General features: G+C 64.6%; 2 protein-coding genes and 1 long non-coding RNA gene across 5 annotated transcripts; 1 reads left to right on the top strand and 2 right to left on the bottom strand.

The window, feature by feature from the left end:
• Positions 1-77: 77 nt before the first annotated feature.
• Positions 78-12,152, bottom strand: TOX4 (TOX high mobility group box family member 4). Of its 2 annotated transcripts, none has more exons than XM_050918983.1 (9): positions 11,926-12,152; positions 6,553-6,621; positions 5,551-5,793; positions 5,058-5,315; positions 4,376-4,618; positions 4,195-4,266; positions 3,108-3,794; positions 396-559; positions 78-314 (listed from the first exon to the last, which is right to left on the bottom strand). In XM_050918983.1, exons 1-9 carry the CDS (start codon positions 11,929-11,931, stop codon positions 251-253), a joined length of 1,806 nt encoding a protein of 601 aa, XP_050774940.1. In that variant the 5' UTR covers positions 11,932-12,152; the 3' UTR covers positions 78-250. The 2 variants fall into 2 exon arrangements, with proteins under 2 accessions (XP_050774940.1, XP_050774941.1); XM_050918984.1 differs by having other exon boundaries at positions 4,376-4,615.
• Positions 12,153-12,361: 209 nt separating this feature from the next.
• Positions 12,362-17,975, top strand: RAB2B (RAB2B, member RAS oncogene family). 2 transcript variants are annotated; one of them, XM_050918987.1, is made up of 8 exons: positions 12,363-12,514; positions 12,624-12,695; positions 15,475-15,542; positions 15,858-15,940; positions 16,044-16,136; positions 16,487-16,598; positions 16,967-17,035; positions 17,364-17,975. In XM_050918987.1, exons 1-8 carry the CDS (start codon positions 12,469-12,471, stop codon positions 17,466-17,468), a joined length of 648 nt encoding a protein of 215 aa, XP_050774944.1. In that variant the 5' UTR covers positions 12,363-12,468; the 3' UTR covers positions 17,469-17,975. The 2 variants fall into 2 exon arrangements, with proteins under 2 accessions (XP_050774945.1, XP_050774944.1); XM_050918988.1 differs by lacking the exon at positions 12,624-12,695 and having other exon boundaries at positions 12,362-12,514.
• LOC127031945 (uncharacterized) lies at positions 13,090-14,233 on the bottom strand. Its single transcript, XR_007768608.1, has 3 exons — positions 14,178-14,233; positions 13,886-13,945; positions 13,090-13,246 (listed from the first exon to the last, which is right to left on the bottom strand). It is a non-coding gene; the product is annotated as an uncharacterized LOC127031945 (long non-coding RNA).
• Positions 17,976-18,232: the final 257 nt, after the last annotated feature.

The raw sequence follows: 18,232 nt of genomic DNA, 5'->3' as shown, positions 1-18,232 counted from the left end.
CAGCTCCCAACTTCTGACTCAAGGGGACTCAGGCCAGGCAGCTGTGCCCCCCAGCCCCAATAAGCAGCTCATAAAGCTCCAGCCCCTCCCACTTTAATCAGCTCCAGAGGCATAGCCTGGCGTAAGAGCAAAGTCTGTGCCATCACCACCTCCCCCCCACCCGCAGGGGCCATGATCCCCCTTGGGCCCCAGCAGTGGCTGCGCCGGGCGCTGCCCGCACTCAGAACAGGCTCCGTCCCGGCCGCGCCGCTCACTTCACAAAGACCACGCTGCTGTTGGCGTTGCGAGAAGCCAGCCAGGCTAGGAACACGTCCCTGCAAAGAGACAGAGCGAGCATCAGCAGCGGGGAGGGAGGGGTGCCCAGGGACATGGGGGAGGCGCAGTACCCCCCTCACCTGCAGTGCTTGACGACACACTCGCTGCTGCAGTACTCGTTGTCCCAGTCACTGCTGCTGATGGGCAGGTTGTCGCAGCCGGAACGCACGCAGCGGGGCCGGGGCGACAGCCCCACAGGGGACTCGGACACCAGCTCCACATCCATCTGCGTCGGGGACTCCACCTGGGCGGGGGGGCGGGGTCACTGGGTGTGGGGCGAAGCCCGGGGGTGTCTGCCCAAATCACGCCACTCCTGCCTCAGCGTGCTATGAGTTCATGGCACCCGACTGCACCCCCATGCCCATCCCATCCCCACACAGCGCCTCTCCCGCCTCAGCATGCTGAGCTCACGCACCCAACTGCACCCCCATGCCCACCCCATCCCCACCCAGCGCCTCTCCCGCCTCAGCGTGCTATGACCTCACACACCCGACTGCACCCCCGTGCCCATGCCATCCCCACACAGCGCCTCTCCCGCCTCAGCATGCTGAGCTCACGCACCCAACTGCACCCCCATGCCCACCCCATCCCCACCCAGCGCCTCTCCCACCTCAGCGTGCCGAGCTCACGCACCCAACTGCACCCCCATGCCCACCCCATCCCCACACAGCGCCTCTCCCGCCTCAGCGTGCTATGAGTTCATGGCACCCAACTGCAACCCCATGCCCACCCCATCCCCACCCAGCGCCTCTCCCGCCTCAGGGTGCTATGACCTCACACACCCGACTGCACCCCCGTGCCCATGCCATCCCCACACAGCGCCTCTCCCGCCTCAGCATGCCGAGCTCACGCACCCAACTGCACCCCCATGCCCACCCCATCCCCACCCAGCGCCTCTCCCGCCTCAGCGTGCTATGAGTTCATGGCACCCGACTGCACCCCCGTGCCCATCCCATCCCCACACAGTGCCTCTCCCGCCTCAGCATACTGAGCTCATGCACCAGACTGCACCCCCGTGCCCACTCCATCCCCACACAGCGCCTCTCCCACCTCAGCATGCTATGACCTCACACACCCGACTGCACCCCCGTGCCCACCCCGTCCCCACACAGCGCCTCTCCCGCCTCAGCATGCTATGAGCTCTCACACCCGACGGCACCCCCGTGCCCACCCAATCCCCACACAGCGCCTCTCCCGCCTCAGCGTGCTATGACCTCACACACCCGACTGCACCCCCGTGCCCACCCCATCCCCACACAGCGCCTCTCCCGCCTCAGCATGCTATGAGCTCACACACCCGACTGCACCCTCGTGCCCAGCCAATCCCCACACAGTGCCTCTCCCGCCTCAGCATACTGAGCTCACACACCCGACTGCACCCCCGTGCCCGCCGCATCCCCACACAGCCCCTCTCCCGCCTCAGCGTGCTATGAGCTCACGCACCCGACCGCACCCCGGTGCCCACCCCATCCCCACACAGCGCCTCTCCCGCCTCACCGTGCTATGACCTCACACACCCGACTGCACCCCCGTGCCCACTCCATCCCCACACAGCGCCTCTCCCACCTCAGCATGCTATGAGCTCTCACACCCGACGGCACCCCCGTGCCCACCCAATCCCCACACAGCGCCTCTCCCGCCTCAGCATGCTATGAGCTCACACACCCGACGGCACCCCCGTGCCCACCCAATCCCCACACAGCGCCTCTCCCGCCTCAGCGTGCTATGACCTCACACACCCGACTGCACCCCCGTGCCCAGCCCGTCCCCACACAGCACACCACCACCGCCTGCACCCAGACACTCCCACCTCAGCAGGCTACGACTTCACGCACCCAACCACTCCCCTTACAGCACCTGTCCGTTCCCCGGCGCCCAGCCCATCCCCACACAGTGCCCCTCCACCACCCCCTGTAGCCAGCCTGTCAGCCCACCCCTCCATGACCCCATGTTATCCCTCCACACCTATCCCCCCATGCCAGCCCTCCACAGCCCTCCGCACTCAGCCTGTCACCCATCTTGTCACCCCCCGTCACCCTTCCATCACTCCCCTACACCCATCCTGTCCCCCTCACGCCACCTCTCCACATCCCGCACTGAACCCAGCCCATCCCCCCTCCCCTCCATGACCCCCTGTACCCAGTCTGTCACCCCTCCACAACCCAATACCCCCCTGCTCCCATCCTGTCCCCCTATGCCAACCCTCCACCGCTGCACCCAGCCTGTCCCCCCATGCCAACCCTCCACCTCTACACTCAGCCTGTCCCCCAACGTCACTCCTCCACATCCCCCCTGCACCCATCCTGTCCCCCCATGCCAACCCTCCACTGCTGCACCCAGCCTGTCCCCCCATTCCAACCCTCCACCACCCCTGCACCCAGCCTGTCCCCACACACCTCCATGACCCCCTGCACTCAGCCTGTCCCCCGTCACTCCTCCACATCCCCCCGTTCTCAGTCTATCCCATGCCAACCCTCCACCACCGCTGCACCCATCCTGTCCCCCCACCCCTCCATGACCCCCTGCACCCAGTCTGTCACCCCTCCACAACCCAGCACCCCCCTGCACCCAGTCTATCTCCCCACAACCCACACAGAGAACCCCCAGGTCATCTACGCTCCTCCAGTCCATCTCACCCCATGGTCTCTGAATGGGCATGCTCTTGGCCCCACCAGCCCCCCATTGACTGCAGGGCAGGGGAGAAATACAAGGACACAGGAGGCACCATGTCTCGGTCCAGCCCTCCCCTGCCCAGGAGCAGGGCTGCAGGACCCCCGTTCCCTCCACCTCACCTCTGGCACCACATCAGCCGTGATCATCTCCACAGGCTCCGGGGAGCCCTGGGGCTCTGGGCTGGGCCGCTCAGGACTGGCCTCCTCGGGCTGCAGGGTAACAGGCTGGATCTGCAGGGCTGGCGGAGGCAGGATCTTGATCTGCAGGGGTGGGGGCTGCTGCTGCAGGTGGAGCCGCACCTTCTGCTGCAGGGCGGGCTGCTGCATGGCCTGCAGGGGCGGCGGGGGCTGCAGGACAGCGACCTGCTGGGCAGGGGGCTGGGGCGGGGGCATCTGCTGCAGGGGTGGGGGCTGGAGCCGGGGCAGTTGCATGGAGGAGGCAGCTGCGGCAGCAGCCGCCGCAGCCTGCAGCACAGAGCGAGTGACTATCTGGGTGGCACCCGTGCCCAGCTGCAGCCCCCTGGAGGTGACAGAGGTGACGGGGATGACAGTGACCACCCCGCCCTGCGAGGACAAGGGCAGCATCTGCTTGGGGATGATGATCTTGGTGAAGCTGGGCTGGGGTGGCGGCGGCGAGCAGAGGTTCCCGGGGGCGGGCGCTGGCTGAGGGGTGGCTGGTGGGGACTCGAGAACCGGCGAGGGGGCAGGGGGCGTGGGGGCCGGCGAGGGGGCTGGAGCTGGCGCTGGCTGGGGAGCTGCTGGGGGCAGCACTGGGTTCAGGTCCAGCTCCGCCGTCTCAGCTGCCGTCTGCAGAGAGGGAGAGGGAAGATTAGCCCAAGAGCAGAGAAAGCCGGGCGGGGGGGACCATGAACAATGCAGGGCAGCCCTCTCCTCCCTGCAGCAACCCAGAGAGGAGCCCTAGGGCAGAACAGACGAGCCGGAGCCTCCTGCCAGGCGGGGGAGAAGCAGCTGAAGCAGGGACCTTCTGAGAACTTGCTACTGTTTTGCTGGACTCCCTTAGCCGTTTTCTCTGACCTTCCTCCTCCTCCATCTCTGCTTCGTTCCACCCTGCTCCTCATCCAACCCCCCTCTCTCCGCTGAGCCCAGCCTGCCTTCAGAACTGCAGGGCGCAGAGCAGCTGCTTGCTGCCCTCAGCCTGGGACAGGCATACAGCGCCGAGCGCAGCGAGACCCTGTGCCTGACACACCTGGATAGCCCGATAGGCCGCCAGTGCCTTGAGATACTCCTTCTTCGCCGCCTCCGTCTTCCGCTTGTAAACCTGGCAAGGAAGGACAGGGGGTGAGCAGCAACACCCACCCCCAGCTCTGCCCCTCCCCAGCCCTCACCTGCCTGTGCTCTTCCCCCCAGGCCCCCACTGCCCTACCCACCTGTTTCTGCTCCTCGCCCAAACTGTCCCACATGGAGGCCACGATCTTGGAGACCTCTCCGAAGGTGGCGTTGGGGTTCTGGCCCTTGATGGCGGCCTGTGTGTCACGGAAGAACAGGGCGTAGGCCGAGACCGGTTTCTGCGGCTCATTTGGGTCCTTCTTCTTCTTCTGCTTCTTGGCGGGTTTCTGCTTCCGCCCTACGTCCAGCACCACCGGCGCAGCCTTCTGGGCTGGCACCTGCTGCTGGAGACAGACCTCACCTTCAGCAGCACACACAGGGGAGCCAAGCACCCGGGGGGGGGGAGCGGGGGCGAGGGGCCCCGGCGCTGCCCACGGGGGAGGAGCGGAGGCGAGGGGCCCCGGCGCTGCCCACGGGGGAGGAGCGGAGGCGAGGGGCCCCGGCGCTGCCCACGGGGGAGGAGCGGAGGCGAGGGGCCCCGGCGCTGCCCACGGGGGAGGAGCGGGGGCGAGGGGCCCCGGCGCTGCCCAGGGCTGGGGGAGAGCAAGGGGCCCTGGCGCTACCCGGGGGGGGGGGGAGAGAGGCGGGAGCAAGGGGCCCCAGTGCTGCCCACAGGGCAGGGGGACAGCAAGGGGCCCTGGCGCTGCCCGGGGGGGAGGGGCGGGAGCAAGGGGCCTCGGCGCTGCCCGGGGGGGCCATGCACGGGCACCAGCAGCATCTCACCCGTCTGAACTCCTCGGGCTCGTCCTCCTGCAGGGAGCTGGCGGGGGAGGGCGTGGGGGAGAGCCGCTCCTCAGGCGACTGGGCAGCAGGCGGTAGGATAGAGCTGCCCCCCAGGCTCAGGCCCAGCTGGGAGCTCAGCTCGGACTGGTCAATGGTGGTCAGCTGGCCGTGCCCCATCAGTGTCCCAGGGCTCACAGGCACGTCTATCGTGACAGGCGGGTTGGTGCTGTACTGGGTGCCCATGGAGTGATCCAGGTCCTGGGGGGCAGACACAAAGCTGGGGGGCACTGTCCTTCCCCCGAGGAAGCCCCCAGCAGCACCAGCCTCCTGCAATACCCCAGCGTGCTAGAGGGCACCAGCCCTGGCCCTCCCGGTACGTACATCCCCAGCCAGCCAGTGTAGGGCCCAGGCTCCTCCCCAGCCCACAGCCAAGCACTACAGGGCAGTGCCTTGCAAGCCAGCCCGCCCTCCCCTGCCCAACCCAGCCCCTCACCATGGCCAGCCCCCCTGCCAGGAGCCCGCTGCCCTGCTCCATGAGGCTGTGGTTTATGCCCACGGGCATGTCGAGGGCCTGCACGCCATACTGGGTGGAGAAGCCGGCGTCGGGCACGCTGCTGGGGTCCCCCAGGTCATCAAAGTGCCCCACCACATCTGAGACGGCCAGCGAGGGGTCAGCGTCCAGGGAGATGGGCGGTATCTCAAACTCCTCATCCCCCAGGCTGGGGGTGTGGAACGTCTGCAGAGAGGTCAGAGACTTGAACTCGGTACCCTGGTGCCCTCTTCGCCAGACCAAGGCCCACCCCATATCCCTGGTGCCCCCCACTACCCTTCACCTGGCCAGGGCTCAGCCCCATGACACTGGTGCCCCTCCTGCCCCCGCCGCGGTCCCAGCCCCCATCTCCCTGATACCTCCCTGCCCCCTCCATGGGCCCAGCCACATCACCCTGGGGTGCCCATCACTACCCCTCCCCCAGCCAGAGCTCAGCCCTCATCACCCTGGTACCCCCCTGCCCCTTCCGTCAGCCAGAGATCAGCCCCCATCTCCCTGGTGCCCTTCACTACTACACCCCTGGCCAGGGGCCAGCCCCCATCTTCCTGGTGCCCCATAGTGATCCAGAGGATCTGTGCCACACCCTATCTTTTAAACTGTCCCTTGGAGGAGCTCCTTCAGTGAACCAGACCCCCAGGGGGTCCCACTCTTCCTTCAGAGTCAGCCACATGGCTCCACAACGAGCCTCTGGGCTCTAGCCCCCTGCTTCATCCCAGGAAGTCCCACTGGGACAGCAACTTTTTCCCTCACGGGTCCTTCTCACAATGACCCTCTTAGTTTCCTCTCTCTGCCTCTGCTACTCGCCCATTCCCAGGGAAGCCTTGGTCTCCGCACAGGCCAGCTCCAACCTCCAGCCATGGGTCTCCTCCCGCAGACCCTGCTCCGCTCAGCTCCCATCCCAAATCCATCTCCCATTTTTCACCCTCAGCCGCAATGCCATCTCACCTCTGCCCCTGACAGGAAGGGATGAGCCGTCCCCGTGATGGCCAGGTAATTGTCGTTTCCTCCAGGGAACTACGGGGGAGAGAAGAGATGTGGGCTGGGGAGGGAGAGGGAGAAGCCTAGCCTGTGCCCTCGGTCTCTGTGCAAACCCCAGCCCACAGGCATTCAGCCCTGTACATGGGGTGACTGGCACCCGGTCCAGTAGCAGCGAGGGGGAAACAAAGGAGTCCCAGGAGTGTTAATGGGGCTTTCCAGTCAGACACAGGCAACCACACCAGCCTCATCTGCACACACCAGAACCCAGGGCTGGAAGCTGGGCCAGCCACATTCGGGCTGGAAATCAGGCACCATTGTTGTTGGGTTTTTTTTGTTTTTTTAACAATGAGGGTAATTAACGACTAGGACAAAATCCTGAGGGAAGTGGTGGAATCTCCATCTCATGAGGGCTTCAGAGACAACCCGGAGACCATCCTGGAAAGTGCTTTAGGAAGACAGGCATTGTTGAGCTCTTGCCAGCGGGAACTGGGAGGAATTCTCTGGTCTGTGACACACAGGGTCCCTGATGGCTTTAAAATCAATGAAAAGTCTCAGGGATTTAGTTTGAACCGTTTTCCAAACCAATTCAGTTACCCTGGTGCTGAGCCTTATAGAGATGCCCTCCTTACAGATTAAAGCAAGTACATTTCAGTTTGGGACCACCCAAAATAACCAATTAACCAACCCAAAATAAACTAGCTTTAATGGGAAATAAGACCACCCACGTGCTTCTGTTATGGTTTAACCAAATTTAAACCAACCTCTTAAACTAGCACAACAAGCCACCAGGCTAAATAGTGCCTTCAAAAGTTTTAACATTTGTCTAGATTTGAAAATTAATCCAGATTAAGGCAGGGAGAATTTAAACTACAACTCTCCACATGTATTAACTCTCTGCTTTGTCACAGGCTCCCTGTGGAAGCTGCGGCAAGTCACTGGGGGCTTGTTTACATGAGACACTCAGAAAAGTTAATCCAATTTAGCAAGTGTGAATTTAAAGTGGATTTGTTAAACTGCACACAACTCCTGTGTAGACAGTCTTATTCAGCATTTAAGTGGCCATAATTAACTTTACTTAACTTTAAAGTGAGTTAAGTTAAATGTGGTTTAACTAATTCACTTCAAATGAATTCATATTAATTTTCCTGAGTGTCTCATACAGAGGAGCCCTTAGCCTCTCTGCCTTAGTCCCCCAGCCATACAGAGGGCATACTAGCACTGCACTGCCTCTCAGGAGCACTGGGAGAAGAAATACATTCAAGATTCTCAGGCCCTCAGCTACTCTTGAAACAGAAAGCCAATAGAAGAACTTTAGCTTGTTCCTGTGTAGCTGAATCCATTTTCATAGCAGAGCTATTCCTGAACAAGTCCATGTGCAGACAAACCCGAAGCCTGCAGTTTAACCCACGGAAGCTGGGCTCAAACCAAGCCCTGGTCTAGGTTTAGTGGCAGAGCTATGTCTGTGACAAGTGTGACATTTATGCCAGAAAATCCCCACAGAAGCCACAGTAAAACTGGTATAAAAGATATGCTAGGAGAGCTTATTTTGCTTCCCGGCACAAACATTTTTATACCAGCAGAGCTGTCTCTACAGTGGCTAACCTAACGCTGCTGACGTGGCCATGTTTACGTGTAGACAAGACCTGGCTCACAGCCTTTTTGCACTAAGGTGGCCTAGGGATCTGGGATTTCAGCCTGACCCACAGGCAGAGCCACGGGGATCTGAGGATGGGATTTTACACAGGTTGAATCGAACTGATGAGAGTTTGCGAGTGGATGCTCAGGTGGGTGAGAGGATGCTCAGTTTACAAGTGTGAGTCAAACTGCCTGAACCAGTTTCACGCCAGCAGGAGGCAGGTGTTGGTCACAATCCAATCTCTTCATTACTTTGGTGTAAGGCTTCGTCTACACAAGCACAGGTTCACTGGCAGAGCTGTCAAGTATCAGAGGGGTAGCCGTGTTAGTCTGGATCTGTAAAAGCAGCAAAGAATCCTGTGGCACCTTATAGACTAACAGACGCTTTGGAGCATGAGCTTTCGTGGGTGACGAAGTGGGTATTCGCCCACGAAAGCTCATGCTCCAAAACGTCTGTTAGTCTATAAGGTGCCACAGGATTCTTTGCTGCTTTGGCAGAGCTGGACACCAGCGCAGCTCTGCTGCAAATGCTGCCTAGCAGGGATGCGTCTGATGCCAGCCCAAGAGAAACAGCATTTAAACAGGACACAGCTCAGGTCAGGTCCCAGAGCCAAACGAGCTGCACCAGCAAATGTGCTTTTGTGTTGGCATCACCACGCCCAGGGGGTCCCAGCTCCGTTGTTCTGAGGGGAGAGGGGCAGGTGTGTGTGTTACACATGGACGATGGCAAAACTTTTACATGCAGAACAGGTCTGAGCCTCTGAATTCAGCACTACCCAACCACCTCCCAAGCCTCCCACAACCACCCCCTAGGCCCCCAACTAGTCCCCAGCCCTCTGCAACCAAACCCACCTCTCCAGCCCCCCACAACCACCCCCAAGCCCCTACAACCGCCCCCAACCACCCCCCACCCTCGATACCTCCCCAGCCCACCACAAACACTCCTCTGCAACCAACCCCACCTCCCCAGCCGCCCCCACCCCTCAGACACCTCCCCAGCCCCCCACCACCCCCCAGCCCGCCACAAACACTCCTCTGCAACCAACCCCACGCCCCCAACCCCCAGAAACCTCCCCAGGCCCCAACCACCCCCCAGCCCACCACAAACATTCCTCTGCAACCAACCCCACCTCCCCAGCCCCCGCAACCGCCCCCAAGCCTCCCACAACCGCCCCCAACCACCGCCCAGCTATCCCCCACCCCCCGATACCTCCCCAGCCCGCCACAAACACTCCTCTGCAACCAACCCCACCTCTCCAGCCCCCTACAACCACCCCAAAGCCCCTACAACCACCCCCCAGCCACCACCCCACCCCCGATACCTCCCCAGCCCGCCACAAACACTCCTCTGCAACCAACCACACGCCAAACCCCAGACACCTCCCCAGCCCCCCGCAACCGCCCCCAAGCCTCCCACAACCGCCCCCAACCACCGCCCAGCTATCCCCCACCCCACGATACCTCCCCAGCCCGCCACAAACACTCCCCTGCAACCAACCCCACCTCCCCAGCCCCCGCAACCGCCCCCAAGCCTCCTATAACTGCCCCAGACACCTCCCCAGCCACCCCCCCAACACCTCCCCAGCCACCCACCACCCCCCGATACCTCCCCAGCCCGCCACAAACACTCCTCTGCAACCAACCCCACCTCCCCAACCGCCCCCAAGCCTCCTATAACTGCCCAGACACCTCCCCAGCCACCCCCCAATACCTCCCCAGCCCGCCACAAACACTCCTCTGCAACCAACCCCACGCCAACCCCCAGACACCTCCCCAGCCCCCCGCAACCGCCCCCAAGCCTCCCACAACCGCCCCCAACCACCGCCCAGCTATCCCCCACCCCCCGATACCTCCCCAGCCCGCCACAAACACTCCTCTGCAACCAACCAAACCTCCCCAGCCACCGCAACCGCCCCCAAGCCTCCTATAACTGCCCCAGACGCCTCCCCAGCCACCCCCCCAACACCCAGACACCTCCCCAGCCACCCCCCACCGCCCGATACCTCCCCAGCCCGCCACAAACACTCCTCTGCAACCAACCCCACCTCTCCAGCCCCCTACAACCACCCCAAAGCCCCTACAACCACCCCCCAACCACCCCCCCACCCCCGATACCTCCCCAGCCCGCCACAAACACTCCTCTGCAACCAACCCCACGCCAAACCCCAGACACCTCCCCAGCCCCCCGCAACCGCCCCCAAGCCTCCCACAACCGCCCCCAACCACCGCCCAGCTATCCCCCACCCCACGATACCTCCCCAGCCCGCCACAAACACTCCTCTGCAACCAACCAAACCTCCCCAGCCACCGCAACCGCCCCCAAGCCTCCTATAACTGCCCCAGACGCCTCCCCAGCCACCCCCCCAACACCCAGACACCTCCCCAGCCACCCCCCACCGCCCGATACCTCCCCAGCCCGCCACAAACACTCCTCTGCAACCAACTCCACCTCTCCAGCCCCCTACAACCACCCCAAAGCCCCTACAACCACCCCCCACCCCCGATACCTCCCCAGCCCGCCACAAACACTCCTCTGCAACCAACCACACGCCAAACCCCAGACACCTCCCCAGCCCCCCGCAACCGCCCCCAAGCCTCCCACAACCGCCCCCAACCACCGCCCAGCTATCCCCCACCCCACGATACCTCCCCAGCCCGCCACAAACACTCCCCTGCAACCAACCCCACCTCCCCAGCCCCCGCAACCGCCCCCAAGCCTCCTATAACTGCCCCAGACGCCTCCCCAGCCACCCCCCCAACACCCAGACACCTCCCCAGCCACCCCCCACCGCCCGATACCTCCCCAGCCCGCCACAAACACTCCTCTGCAACCAACTCCACCTCTCCAGCCCCCTACAACCACCCCAAAGCCCCTACAACCACCCCCCAACCACCCCCCCACCCCGATACCTCCCCAGCCCGCCACAAACACTCCTCTGCAACCAACCCCACGCCAACCCCCAGACACCTCCCCAGCCCCCCGCAACCGCCCCCAAGCCTCCCACAACCGCCCCCAACCACCCCCCAGCCACCCCCCCACCCCCGATACCTCCCCAGCCCGCCACAAACACTCCTCTGCAACCAACCACACGCCAAACCCCAGACACCTCCCCAGCCCCCCGCAACCGCCCCCAAGCCTCCCACAACCGCCCCCAACCACCGCCCAGCTATCCCCCACCCCACGATACCTCCCCAGCCCGCCACAAACACTCCCCTGCAACCAACCCCACCTCCCCAGCCCCCGCAACCGCCCCCAAGCCTCCTATAACTGCCCCAGACACCTCCCCAGCCACCCCCCCAACACCTCCCCAGCCACCCACCACCCCCCGATACCTCCCCAGCCCGCCACAAACACTCCTCTGCAACCAACCACACGCCAACCCCCAGACACCTCCCCAGCCCCCCGCAACCGCCCCCAAGCCTCCCACAACCGCCCCCAACCACCGCCCAGCTATCCCCCACCCCACGATACCTCCCCAGCCCGCCACAAACACTCCTCTGCAACCAACCCCACCTCCCCAGCCACCGCAACCGCCCCCAAGCCTCCTATAACTGCCCCAGACGCCTCCCCAGCCACCCCCCCAACACCTCCCCAGCCACCCACCACCCCCCGATACCTCCCCAGCCCGCCACAAACACTCCTCTGCAACCAACTCCACGCCAACCCCCAGACACCTCCCCAGCCCCCCGCAACCGCCCCCTCACCTCCATGGTCCCAGCAGCCGCTACCGCCTTCGAGTCTCTGAGCGACCCCGCCGAGCCCTCTCCCGGAACCGGAAATCGCCGCCCTCCCGTGCTCCCCTGTTCTTCCCCCACCGCCGCTGTTTGGCGTCACTTCCGGTGCAAACCCCAAGGGCCCCCGTAGAGCTCGGAGTGGGAGGCGGCGGGATGCCCGGGCAGCTGGAGAGCAACCGACTTTAGCTCTCCCAGGGCTAGAATGTCGCCGGAAGTAGAAATGGTACTGGGAGAGGGATAGAGCGGCGCCGGAAGTAGAGGAGTAGAGATGGCGCTATGCTGGCGCTAGAACGGCTCCGGAAGTGGATAATAGAGTCGACGTCGGAGGATGGCTAGAGCGTACCGGAAGTAGCGTAGGCTCCGTCCTGGGGCTAGAGCGGCGCCACACGCCGGAAGTAGTGCAGTGGAGACGGCTACGGCACAGGCGGGGATAGAGCGGCACCAGGTGTAGAGCAGTAGAGTCGGAGCTGGGGCGGGGATAGAGAGGCCCTTGGCGGACCTGGTTGGGGCATCATGTCTTACGCCTATCTGTTCAAATACATCATCATCGGGGACACCGGTACTGTGGGGGAGGGGCGCGGCGCGGGGCCCGGCCGGGCGGGGGGGTTGGGTCACTCCCTGCCCCACCCCCACCCTGCGGGCCTGAGAGTCTCGTCTTGTGCCCCCAGGTGTCGGGAAATCCTGTCTCCTGCTGCAGTTCACCGACAAGCGCTTCCAGCCCGTCCACGACCTGACCATCGGTGACGGGGGCGGGGCGGGGGGGGCAATGACAGAGCTGGGGGGGCAGGGCTGGGCTGGCAGGGGCTGCGGGTCGAGAGTGAGGGGCACTGACAGAGCTGGGGGGGCAGGGCTGGGCTGGCAGGGGCTGCGGGCGGGAGTGAGGGGCACTGACAGGGCTGGGCTGGCAGGGGCTGCGGGGCGGGAGTGAGGGGCACTGACAGAGCTGGGCTGGCAGGGGCTGTGGAGCAGGAGGGGGGGGCACTGACAGAGCTGGGGGGACTGGGCTGGGCTGGCAGGGGCTGCGGGTCGAGAGTGAGGGGCACTGACAGAGCTGGGGGGGCTGGGCTGGCCGGGGCTGCGGGTCAGGAGTGAGGGGCACTGACAGCTGGGGGGGCAGGGCTGGGCTGGCAGGGGGCTGCAGGGCGGGAGGTGGGCACTGACAGAGCTGGGGGGACAGGGCTGGGCTGGCAGGGGCTGCGGGTCGAGAGTGAGGGGCACTGACAGAGCTGGGGGGGCTGGGCTGGCAGGGGCTGCGGGTCGAGAGTGAGGGGCACTGACAGAGCTGGGGGGGCTGGGCTGGGCTGGCAGGGGCTGCGGGTCAGGAGTGAGGGGCACTGACAGGGCTGGGCTGGCAGGGGCTGCGGGGCGGGAGTGAGGGGCACTGACAGAGCTGCGGGGGACAAGGCTGGCAGGGGCTGCGGGTCGAGAGTGAGGGGCTCTGACAGAGCTAGGGGGGCTGGGCTGGCAGGGTCTGCGGGTCAGGAGTGAGGGGCACTGACAGAGCTGGGGGGACAGGGCTGGGCCGGCAGGGGCTGCGGGGCAGGAGTGAGGGGCACTGACAGAGCTGGGGGGACAGGGCTGGGCTGGCAGGGGCTGCGGGGCGGGAGTGAGGGGCTCTGACAGAGCTAGGGGGGATGGGCTGGCAGGGGCTGCGGGTCAGGAGTGAGGGGCACTGACAGAGCTGGGGGGACAGGGCTGGGCTGGCAGGGGCTGCGGGTCGGGAGTGAGGGGCTCTGACAGAGCTAGGGGGACAGGGCTGGGCTGGCAGGGGCTGCGGGGCAGGAGTGAGGGGCTCTGACAGAGCTAGGGGAGCTGGGCTGGCAGGGGCTGCGGGTCAGGAGTGAGGGGCACTGACAGAGCTGGGGGGACAGGGCTGGGCTGGCAGGGGCTGCGGGTCGGGAGTGAGGGGCTCTGACAGAGCTAGGGGGACAGGGCTGGGCTGGCAGGGGCTGCGGGTCAGGAGTGAGGGGCTCTGACAGAGCTAGGGGAGCTGGGCTGGCAGGGGCTGCGGGTCAGGAGTGAGGGGCACTGACAGAGCTGGGGGGACAGGGCTGGGCTGGCAGGGGCTGCGGGTCGGGAGTGAGGGGCTCTGACAGAGCTAGGGGGGCTGGGCTGGCAGGGGCTGCGGGTCAGGAGTGAGGGGCACTGACAGCTGGGGGGGCAGGGCTGGGCTGGCAGGGGGCTGCAGGGCGGGAGGTGGGCACTGACAGAGCTGGGGGGACAGGGCTGGGCTGGCAGGGGCTGCGGGTCGAGAGTGAGGGGCACTGACAGAGCTGGGGGGGCTGGGCTGGCCGGGGCTGTGGGTCGAGAGTGAGGGGCTCTGACAGAGCTAGTGGGGCTGGGCTGGCAGGGGCTGCGGGTCAGGAGTGAGGGGCACTGACAGAGCTGGGGGGACAGGGCTGGGCTGGCAGGGGCTGCGGGGCGGGAGTGAGGGGCACTGACAGAGCTGGGGGGGCAGGGCTGGGCTGGCAGGGGGCTGCAGGGCGGGAGGGGGACACTGACAGGGCTGGGCTGGCAGGGGCTGCGGGGCGGGAGTGAGGGGCACTGACAGAGCTAGGGGGCAGGGCTGGGCTGGCAGGGGCTGCGGGTCGAGAATGAGGGGCACTGACAGCTGGGGGGGCAGAGCTGGGCTGGCAGGGGCTGCGGGTTGGGAGTGAGGGGCACTGACAGAGCTAGGGGGGCTGGGCTGGCAGGGGGCTGTGGAGCAGGAGGGGGGGCAATGACAGAGCTGGGGGGGCAGGGCTGGGCTGGCAGGGGCTGCGGGTCGAGAGTGAGGGGCACTGACAGAGCTGGGGGGACAGGGCTGGGCTGGCAGGGGCTGCGGGGCGGGAGTGAGGGGCTCTGACAGAGCTAGGGGGGCTGGGCTGGCAGGGTCTGCGGGTCAGGAGTGAGGGGCACTGACAGAGCTGGGGGGACAGGGCTGGGCTGGCAGGGGCTACGGGGCGGGAGTGAGGGGCACTGACAGAGCTGGGGGTGCTGGGCTGGCAAGGGGCTGTGGGGCGGGAGGGGGGGCAATGACAGAGCCTGGGGGGGCAGGGCTAGGCTGGCAGGGGGTGCGGGTCGAGAGTGAGGGGCACTGACAGAGCTAGGAGTGCTGGCCTGGCAGGGGCTGCGGGTTGGGAGTGAGGGGCACTGACAGAGCTAGGAGTGCTCGGCTAGCAGGGGGCTGCAGGGCGGGAGGGGGGGCAATGACAGAGCTGGGGGGGCAGAGCTGGGGGGACAGAGCTAGGCTGGCAGGGGCTGCGGGTCGAGAGTGAGGGGCACTGACAGAGCTAGGGGGGCTGGGCTGGCCGGGGCTGTGGGTCAGGAGTGAGGGGCACTGACAGAGCTGGGGGGGCAGGGCTGGGCTGGCAAGGGCTGCAGATCGAGAGTGAGGGGCACTGACAGAGCTGCGGGGGGCAGGGCTGGCAGGGGGCTATGGGGCGAGAGTGAGGAGCACTGACAGATCTGTGTACTGTACTGGGCCTGCCCCATTGGGTCCCCCTTTTGATAGTTTCTGCTGTTGTGTCTTTCTGCCAGGTGTGGAGTTCGGAGCTCGGATGATCAACATTGACAGCAAACAGATCAAGCTGCAGATCTGGGACACAGTGAGATGGGGCAGACACTGACGGGGGAGGTTGGATTCACAGTTTTGGGGAACAGTGGGGCTGGGTGACACAGCTGAGGAGGTGTGGGGGTAGGTAGCTAGAAGTGGGAGTAATGGGGCTGGGAGCTGTGGGCTGTGGTTACGCAGAGGGTGTTGGGGATTGTACTGGAGCTGTGGCGCAGGGGAGGAGGTGGTTGTGATGTAGAGGAACAGGGTGACTGGGAGAAGCCAGGTGTGGGCTGGGGGAACCAGGGGACCTAGCAGGGAAGTGGAGCCAGGTGAGCAGCTGCATTCACACCCTTTTTCTCTCATCCAGGCCGGGCAGGAGTCTTTCCGTTCCATCACCCGCTCCTACTACCGTGGTGCAGCCGGAGCACTACTGGTCTATGACATCACCAGGTAAGGCCTGACTCCCCCACCCCACACTCCTCTCTCTCATGCTCTTAAAGCCTGGGGGCTGTCTGTCCCCACAGCACCTCTCAACCCCTTCTCTGGCCCGCAGGAGGGAGACCTTTAACCACCTGACCTCGTGGCTGGAGGACGCTCGGCAACATTCCAGCTCCAACATGGTCATCATGCTTATCGGCAACAAGAGGTAACTGACGGGGTTGGGGTCCACGCAGAGTTCATGCAGGGCAGGTCCATGGAGAGTTTTTCTCTCAAGGAGCTGAAGGAGCGGCCAGGGGGTTTCTCATCCCCGGGGGGGTGTAGGAACCCCGGGGGTGGGGGAGGGCTGATATCTGCAGGGTCGGATGGGAAGCTGGCTTTCCGTGAGGGGATTCTCTGGGCGGTGCAGGGATCCAGGGTGAAGCATGCTCATCCCTGCCAGGACAGGCTCCACAGCCGAGGGCAGGGCTCCCAGCATGGCCTTTGGGGGCCCTAGGACTCACCAGGGCAGGACCCCTACCAAGCCATGCTCGCCCCCCACCTGTGGTGTCCCTGCAGTGACCTGGAGTCCCGGCGGGATGTGCAAAAAGCAGAGGGAGAGGCCTTCGCGCGGGAACACGGGCTGGTCTTCATGGAGACCTCAGCCAAGACATCCACCAACGTCGAGGAGGTGAGCGAGGGGAAAGGGGGACTGGGATCACGGCCTGGGATTGCCCCTTCTCCCACTCTCCTGCAGTCCCCCCACCTGCTCTCCTGCCCCATCCCCCCACCCACTCTCCCACCCCACTCCTTCCTGTTCTGCCCACCCCATTCTCCTTCTCACACTCCCTGCTGGGCCAAGACAGCTGTCAGTGCAGAGGGGACTAGAAGGTCCCTGCGGTCACCTCTCACAGTGCCCTGTTCCACACCCCATTACACCCAGGAGCCCCCTCTCCTTACAGCAGGCTAGGGGGTGCATCTGGGAGCCACATTCTGGGTGCGGGGGACAGACGCCCCCAGGCCAGCCCGCTTTCAGCCCCACATGTGTTGGGTTTTCAGGCCTTCATTGACACAGCCAAGGAAATATACAGGAAGATTCAGCAGGGGCTCTTTGACATCAACAACGAGGTGAGCCAGACCCCCCCCACTTCTTGTCCCACCTGGGCCTCATTGCTCATCCGCTGGGGCCTGCAGGGCCTTGTGCCTGGGGAGTGCCCCGGCACTGCCATCCTGGATGTCTGGGTTCCCACTTCCTCTGCTAGGCATATGTTGCGGGAGTGAGTGCCCCATGCTGCTATCTCAGATGCCTGGGTCCCTTCCCCTAGGGGCCAGGAGCTCTGTGAGATCTTCTGTGGGTGATGGGATCCCACTCCGAGACCCAGTGTCTTGTTGCAGGGCCTGCGGAGGCAGCACCCTCCCCTGTCCACACCTGAGTAACGTTCCCTCTCTCTTCTAGGCGAATGGCATCAAGATCGGACCCCAGCAGCCGTCGGGGGCAGCTCCTGGCGCCGGCTCTCGCCACAGCCCCCAGGGCTCAGGAGACAGCTCGGGCTGCTGTTGAGCCCCGCTTTGATGCCAGTGCCCCCGGAGTGGGGGGGGGTCACCCTCTGCTCCCCTGGGGCTGAGACCAGCCCACCCCAGTCCCTGGTGGGGAAGGTGGCTCCCTGGCTGAGCCGTGGAGGTGGGAGGGGGCTCGTGACTCCTGTCCCTACCCCTTGGAGGGGAACAGGTGTCCCCTGACACACGCCTGGGGGGTGGTTAAAGACCCTGCCCATGGTTCCACACCCCCAAACATTCCTTGTTGTGGAAGTGGGGGAGGGCAGAGCCTGGTCTGGAGTCTCCCCCCATCAGTGCCTTTTCGCTTCAGCTGCATCTCCTGCTGCCTGGGCCCCGGTGAGGCCCCTGCTTCCCTGGGGCTTGTGGGTCCCAACTGGGGGCCCCCCCACCCTGTTTGTGTGTTCCTGGCCAGGTGCCCAGCCGCCACCCCTCAGCCTGTATCGGCTTTTATTGTGTACTCCCTCTCTGTTGCTCCTCGTCTTTTATTAAACATGTGCATGTCTGTAACCCGCACGCGCTGCATCTCTGATTATGGGGTGGGGCACCATGGCGTGGTCCTTCCCCTTCCAGAGCCGAGGAGAGAACCCAGGAGTCCTAGCCCACTCTAACCACTAGACCCCACTCCTCTCCCAGAGCTAGAGAAAGAACCCAGGAATCCTAGCTCCCACCCAGCCCCCCAGCTCTAACCACTAGACACCACTGCCCTCCCAGAGCTGGAGAGAGAATCCAGGAGTCCTAGCCCACTCGAACCACTAGACCCCACTCCCC

Source organism: Gopherus flavomarginatus, chromosome 11 (genome assembly GCF_025201925.1).
Source record: "Gopherus flavomarginatus isolate rGopFla2 chromosome 11, rGopFla2.mat.asm, whole genome shotgun sequence".
Classification (NCBI taxonomy): Eukaryota; Metazoa; Chordata; order Testudines; family Testudinidae; genus Gopherus; species Gopherus flavomarginatus.
This window is presented reverse-complemented; position numbering and strand designations above follow the sequence as displayed.